This window comes from Penaeus vannamei, chromosome 42 (genome assembly GCF_042767895.1).
Source record: "Penaeus vannamei isolate JL-2024 chromosome 42, ASM4276789v1, whole genome shotgun sequence".
NCBI classification, from domain to species: Eukaryota; Metazoa; Arthropoda; class Malacostraca; order Decapoda; family Penaeidae; genus Penaeus; species Penaeus vannamei.
In genome coordinates, this window is record NC_091590.1 from 1,348,064 (window position 1) to 1,355,563 (window position 7,500).

The following is a 7,500-nucleotide window of genomic DNA, read 5'->3' on the forward strand; positions in this document are numbered from 1 at the left end:
GATGAAGAAGGATTCGCCGCTCGTGCCCGTGTTGAATAAAGTGTGAGTCGGGTTCGGTGTGGAATGCGATGTAGGCCTTTGCACGGGAGGATAGAAAACGGAGATTTTTTCCCCTTTTTTCTGTTTTTTCACTTTCTTTTTCACCCATGGTGAAGAGGGAGGATAGAAAACGGAGATTTTTTTTTTTCTGTTTTTCTGTTTTTTCACTTTCTTTTTCACTCACGGTGAAGAGGGAGGATAGAAAACGGAGATGTTTTTCCACTTTTTTTTCTTTTTCTTTTTTTCACTCGGTGAACAGGGAGGATAGAAAACGGAGATTTTTTCCACTTTTTTTCTTTCTCTCACTCACAGTGAAGAGAGAGGATAGAAAATGGAGATTTTTTTTCTTTTTTTTCTCTTTCTTTTTCACTCACGGTGAAGAGAATGTAGATATCTGCTTCTAAGACGAAGAAAATGTAGGTGTTTGTACTCGCAATGTATAAAATCTCTTTCTTCACCTTTTTGCACTCTTGGTGTAAAAAATGTACCTTTTTCCTAGTTGTAGAAACCGTAGCTTCCTGCATCTGTGGTATAAAAATTATAGCTTTCTGTGACTGAGATACAAAATAATATATATAGCTGCTTGCACGTACCCTATAGCAAACAAAGCTTTCTGCACCCGCAATATAGAAAATATAACTTTCTTTAAATATGCTGTAGAAAGTGTATTTTCTTGTCCCCACGGTATAAATGTAGTTTTCTGTGTCTGAGTGAAAGAAAATGGAGCTGTTTGAACCCACACTATAGAAAATTCAGATTTCTGCACCCGCTGTATAGAAAATATAACTCTAAAATGATTATGATGTGACAGCAACAGTAACAACAACGATGAGGATAATAATGATAGTGATGATAATTATAGTAATTATAATAAATGGTATATATCTTAGTCTTTAGCCATTGTGAAGCTTATCATCATATTTCCACCCAGTTTCTCTGAATTAACCAGATTGACTTCTTATTCTCCTCATTCCTCTCTCCCACTCCTCATTCTTTTTCTCCACTACCTCCTCCCGTCCTTCTTTTTCTCTTTCCTCCTCCTCCTCCTCCCTCTTCTGTTCTTTTTCTCTTTCCTCCTCCTCCCTCCATTCTTTCCCTCTTTTACCCCCTCCTTCCCCTCTTCTCCTCCAACCCTCCCCTCTTCCTCCTTCCTCCTTCCATCCCTCCATCCCTCCCCTTTTTCACCCCGTTTCTCCCCCCTACTCCTCCATCCCTCCCTTCGCCCTCCACCCTCCTCCTCCTCCCTTCGCCCTCCCTCTCTCCTCCTCCCTTCTCCCTCCTCTACCCTCTTCCTCCTTCCTCCCTCCTCCCTCCCCGCAGAGTGATGGACATCATGTCGACCGGTCTCCTCCGAAAGTGGTGGCGCGACTGGAGCACCGAAGCCAAAAACTGCGACTTATTACAGAACGCGCCGGTCGGGATGAAGGCGGTGTTCGGACCCTTCTTCATGTTGGCTGTGGCTTTGGCTTCGTCGGTACTGGTGTTCGTCGGCGAGGTCTTGAGGAGTAGGGGGCAGGGGGGAGGAAAGGGGGTGATGTTTGGAAGGTTTTAGGGTCGAGTAGATTAACTAAGGTTCTTATTGTTTTGATTACTATAATTCTATTTCCATTACATTGGATTTACATTATTTGATTTCTTGATACACGGCGTTCAATAAAATCCTGTATTGGCACATCACTCCTTTGACAGATCTTTAATGACTGTGTTCTCTGTTTAACCGTAATGGACTTACTTACAGAAATGTTTTCGCAAAGTACAGATCAAGTTAAGCAATTCACGGAAAATCTAACTCAGCCCAAACTTACACAATCTAATACAAAATCGTATTTTTTATCCTAGTTATATAATCAAATAACACACAATACACATACACCATATAGCATAGAAGGATAGTCAAACCCGCTTTTTTAGTGATAGATAATGATGATTATTTACACTTTGAGGTACCAGTGTTACATTACAAGAACATTCAGCAGCACTTGATTCACACTGGGAAGACATACATATTGTTATTGTATTATTTTCTTATTATTACTGATGTGCACTTTATTGCAATGCTGTACTACTGTAATTGTTCTACTTGAGGTTGTGTAGATTGTAATTATAATTACGTACCACTAATAAATCTATTACTGTATGGTTACACATGGACATTAATTATAATAATAATATAGACTAAGTTGTTTTATGCTACATTTAGTTAGTAAGGTAACCGCGTGTGCAGGAAACAGCGTAGTAATAACATACCTTTTTTTTACCAAATCACTAATATTATTAATTTTTTCGATATGAATTATTGGTGATGCATTTTCTCCTTATGATGTCGGGCAGCAAACATGGATATTCCCATCTCTGTTAAATAAAAAATACATATATGAAGTAATCATGCAGTAAAATATATATTTATGAATTAATGATAATTGTCAAATAGATAACATAAGCATAATTGAGAAATTGATGGCTTAGTGTATTATGGCCATCAAGATAACTGAGTGGTTAGAAAAAGGGAGAAAGTGACGAAAAAGGGGGTAAAGGGAGAGAGGAAGGGAGAGGGAGAATGAAAGAGAAAGAGACATACATACATACAAACAGAGCCAGATACACAAAACCGAACCAGAGACTGACAGACGGCCAAAAAAGACACACACACACACAGAACACCCGAACCCCCCCAACTCAGGAACTTCTCCAATCACCTGGTGTCACACCGGTGGTCGACGAGGAACTTGGTGGTCCTGGCTACATCCCCGGCGGCGTTGGTCACGAGGAACACCTGCTCGAGCCTCACGCACTCGCCCACCAACACGCAGGTGCCGAGGCGAGTCCCTGGCGTGTTGCACGGAGTACCTGTTGGTGAGATAGAAACGTAGAAACGTGTTTTCTATTGATATTTGTACATGTTTACACGGACGGATTACCTGTTGGTGAGATAGAAACGTAGAAACGTGTTTTCTCTTAATATTTGTACATGTTTATACGTAGATAAGATGATACACATACACTCACCTCCACATATATATGTATATAAGTGCCCAGACAAGGATATATACATACACACCCCACCATACGTATGTATAAGCGCACAAACAAGGTAATACACATACACTCACACATGTATGTACGTATGTGTGCGGGTACGTAGTAAACTGATTATTTTATGTAAGTGTTTCTTAACCCGGGTGGGGGGGCGTCAGTAATTTCCTAGGGGAGTATGACCCCTTGAGGAAAAGGAAGGAATTATATTTCTTCTCTTTAGATCGAATAGTGAGAAGTTTCATCATAATGTGACTAATTCTGACTCAGTAAAAAGACTGAGAACATATTTCAACTTTTTATAAAAATTGATTTTGATTTAGTTATAATTCCATTTGTTACAGTGGATATTCTTTGCTGTGACATACTGTCTGTTTTATTTTGCCCAAATCTCCCCCTGTGTGCAAGGAGTGGCCGGGGATACCACTCACTGGCCGGGCGTGGGACTGAACGCAGGTCCGCAAGATTGCTAGACCAGCAATCTTATTCACAGATGCAAAAGGGGGGGGGGGCTAATTCCTTGAGGGGGCGTGGGAGTGAAAGGGTTAAGAATCTGCTTTATACCACTGTTTTTTTTTCTTTTGTTTATAGGACACGAAACAAAAGAATTCTTCAGACATGAATATACATTATTAAACTGCTCGATGATAATAGTAACAATAATAATAGTAATAATAATAATAATAATAATAATAATAATAATAATGGTGATGATGACGATGATAATGATAATAATATTACCAATAATAACAATAATACTTACAGCAACAATAGTAATGACAACAACGACAATGAAAATAGAAAATTAACATGAAAACTCAATACCCAGCCAAAACAATAAATATTACAGAAAATAAAGAAACAATAAGAACATCCTCACAAAAGTTCAAATAAGAAAATACAAAACAATCTCCCTACCCTAAAAAAAAAACTTTCATATAAAAAGAAAGAAAAAAATAACACACCACGAGATTCCAGGGCCAGGCCAGTATTCCTAAATAAAAAGGAAAAAAAAAAGAAAATACACACCACAAGATTCCAGGCCCAGGCCAGTAAAAAAAAAAAAAAAGAAAAAAGAAAAAAAAAAAAAAAAAAAAAAAAAACATAAATAAAAAGAAAGAAAGAAAGAAAATACGTACCACAAGATTCCAGGCCCAGGCTAGTATTTCTAAATAAAAAAAACATAAATAAAAAGAAAGAAAAAGAAAATACACACCACAAAATTCTAGGGCCAGGCCAGTATTCCTAAATAAATAAAAAAACACACAAATAAAAAGAAAGAAAAAGAAAATACACACCACAAGATTCCAGGCCCAGGCCAGTATTCAAAAAAAAAAAAAAAAAAAAAAAAAAATACACACCACAAGATTCCAGGGCCAGGCTAGTAATCCTAAATAAAAAAAAATAAAAATAAAAAGAAAGAAAGAGAGAAAATACACACCACAAGATTCCAGGCCCAGGCCAGTATTCCTAAATAAATAAAAAAACACACAAATAAAAAGAAAGGAAAGAAAGAAAATACACACCACAAAATTCTAGGGCCAGGCTAGTATTCCTAAAAAAAAAAGAAGAAAAAAAAAGAAAATACATACCACAAGAGTCCAGGCCCAATTGAGTGGATGAATGAGTGAATGGGTGGGTGGGTGGGTGGATGGATGGATAGGTGAGTGGGTGGGTGGATAGATGGGTGGAGGGATGGATGAATGGGTGTGTGGGTGGATGGGTGGATGGATGGATAGGTGAGTGGGTGGGTGGATAGATGGGTGGAGGGATGGATGAATGGGTGTGTGGGTGGGTGGGTGGATGGATGGATAGGTGAGTGGGTGGGTGGATAGATGGGTGGAGGGATGGATGAATGGGTGTGTGGGTGGGTGGAGGGATGGATAGGTGAGTGGGTGGGTGGATAGATGGGTGGAGGGATGGATGAATGGGTGTGTGGGGGGGTGGGTGGATGGATGGATAGGTGAGTGGGTGGGTGGATAGATGGGTGGAGGGATGGATGAATGGGTGTGTGGGTGGGTGGAGGGATGGATAGGTGAGTGGGTGGGTGGATAGATGGGTGGAGGGATGGATGAATGGGTGTGTGGGTGGGTGGGTGGATGGATGGATAGGTGAGTGGGTGGGTGGATAGATGGGTGGAGGGATGGATGAATGGGTGGGTGGGTGGGTGGATGGATGGATAGGTGAGTGGGTGGGTGGATAGATGGGTGGAGGGATGGATGAATGGGTGTGTGGGTGGGTGGGTGGATGGATGGATAGGTGAGTGGGTGGGTGGATAGATGGGTGGAGGGATGGATGAATGGGTGGGTGGGTGGGTGGATGGATGGATAGGTGAGTGGGTGGGTGGATAGATGGGTGGAGGGATGGATGAATGGGTGTGTGGGTGGGTGGGTGGATGGATGGATAGGTGAGTGGGTGGGTGGATAGATGGGTGGAGGGATGGATGAATGGGTGTGTGGGTGGGTGGGTGGATGGGTGGATAGGTGAGGGGGTGGGTGGATAGATGGGTGGAGGGAGGGATGAATGGGTGTGTGGGTGGGTGGGGGGATGGATGGATAGGTGAGTGGGTGGGTGGATAGATGGGTGGAGGGATGGATGAATGGGTGTGTGGGTGGGTGGGTGGATGGATGGATAGGTGGGTGTGTGGGTGGGTGGATAGATGGGTGGAGGGATGGATGAATGGGTGTGTGGGTGGGTGGGTGGGTGGATGGATGGATAGGTGAGTGGGTGGGTGGATAGATGGGTGGAGGGATGGATGAATGGGTGTGTGGGTGGGTGGGTGGATGGATGGATAGGTGAGTGGGTGGGTGGATAGATGGGTGGAGGGATGGATGAATGGGTGTGTGGGTGGATGGGTGGATGGATGGATAGGTGAGTGGGTGGGTGGATAGATGGGTGGAGGGATGGATGAATGGGTGTGTGGGTGGGTGGGTGGGTGGATGGATGGATAGGTGAGTGGGTGGGTGGATAGATGGGTGAAGGGATGGATGAATGGGTGTGTGGGTGGGTGGGTGGATGGATGGATAGGTGAGTGGGTGGGTGGATAGATGGGTGGAGGGATGGATGAATGGGTGTGTGGGTGGGTGGGTGGGTGGATGGATGGATAGGTGAGTGGGTGGGTGGATAGATGGGTGGAGGGATGGATGAATGGGTGTGTGGGTGGGTGGGTGGGTGGATGGATGGATAGGTGAGTGGGTGGGTGGATAGATGGGTGGAGGGATGGATGAATGGGTGTGTGGGTGGGTGGGTGGATGGATGGATAGGTGAGTGGGTGGGTGGATAGATGGGTGGAGGGATGGATGAATGGGTGTGTGGGTGGGTGGGTGGATGGATGGATAGGTGAGTGGGTGGGTGGATAGATGGGTGGAGGGATGGATGAATGGGTGTGTGGGTGGGTGGGTGGGTGGATGGATGGATAGGTGAGTGGGTGGGTGGATAGATGGGTGGAGGGATGGATGAATGGGTGTGTGGGTGGGTGGATGGATGGATAGGTGAGTGGGTGGGTGGATAGATGGGTGGAGGGATGGATGAATGGGTGTGTGGGTGGGTGGGTGGATGGATGGATAGGTGGGTGTGTGGGTGGGTGAGTGAGTGGATGGATAGGTGGGTGGGTGGGCGGATGGATGGATGGGTGGATGGATGGATAGATGGGTAGGTGGATGGATGGATGGATGAGTCAATGGGTGGATGGATGGATGGATGGTGGGTGAGTGGGTGGATGGGTGGGTGAGTGGATGGATGGGTAGATTGATGAATGAATAGGTGGATAGATGGATGGATGGTGGGTGAGTGGGTGGATGGGTGGGTGAGTGGATGGACGGGTAGATTGATGAATGAATAGGTAGATGGATGGATGGATGAATGGATGGGTGGGTGGATGGATGGATAGGTGTATGAGTGGGCGGATAGATGGATGGGTGAGTGGATGAGTGGATGAATGGGTGGACGGATGAATGGATGGATGGGTGCATGGATGGATAGGTGGGTTGGTGGATAAATCGATGCATGAATGGATGGATGGATGGATGGATGGATGGGTGTGTGTGTGTGTGGATTGATGGATGAATGGATGGGCTTGTAGATGGATGGATGGATGAACGGATATATACATGTATGGATGGATGAATCAATTAATTGTATGTGTGTATGTATAGACGTATATGTAAAGGGTAGTTCACGATTTTCAACCTTTTCACAAACGTACAAGCCGCACACTGGGTGGAGGGGGGGGGGGGGGTAAGGGACTAGTGTACGCTTAAAAAAAAAAAAAAAAAAAAAAAACAAGAAACTAGTATACGTTAAAAAAAGTCAATTTTTTTTATGACACGCTGTATAATCCACCTGGGGCTCTTCTTACGCATGGAAAATATTTCCACACTATGAGACTCTTGTGATTTCTACTGCAAAAATAAACAGGGGAAGGGGGGG

General features: G+C 44.0%; 2 protein-coding genes across 2 annotated transcripts in view; both read left to right on the forward strand.

The window, feature by feature from the left end:
- The window catches only part of LOC113814976 (glutamate receptor U1), an 8,729-nt gene extending 6,480 nt beyond the window's left edge, over positions 1-2,249 (forward strand). The window contains exons 9-10 of the mRNA XM_070118456.1: positions 1-42; positions 1,360-2,249. The exon at positions 1-42 is cut by the window's left edge and continues 215 nt beyond it. Coding sequence (XP_069974557.1) covers positions 1-42; positions 1,360-1,591 — 274 coding nt within the window. The 3' untranslated portion in view covers positions 1,592-2,249. The remainder of the gene's footprint in view (positions 43-1,359) is intronic.
- Positions 1-7,500, forward strand: part of LOC113802272 (heat shock protein beta-8) — a 79,048-nt gene that overhangs the window by 9,050 nt on the left and 62,498 nt on the right. The gene's annotated exons all lie outside the window — the stretch shown is intronic.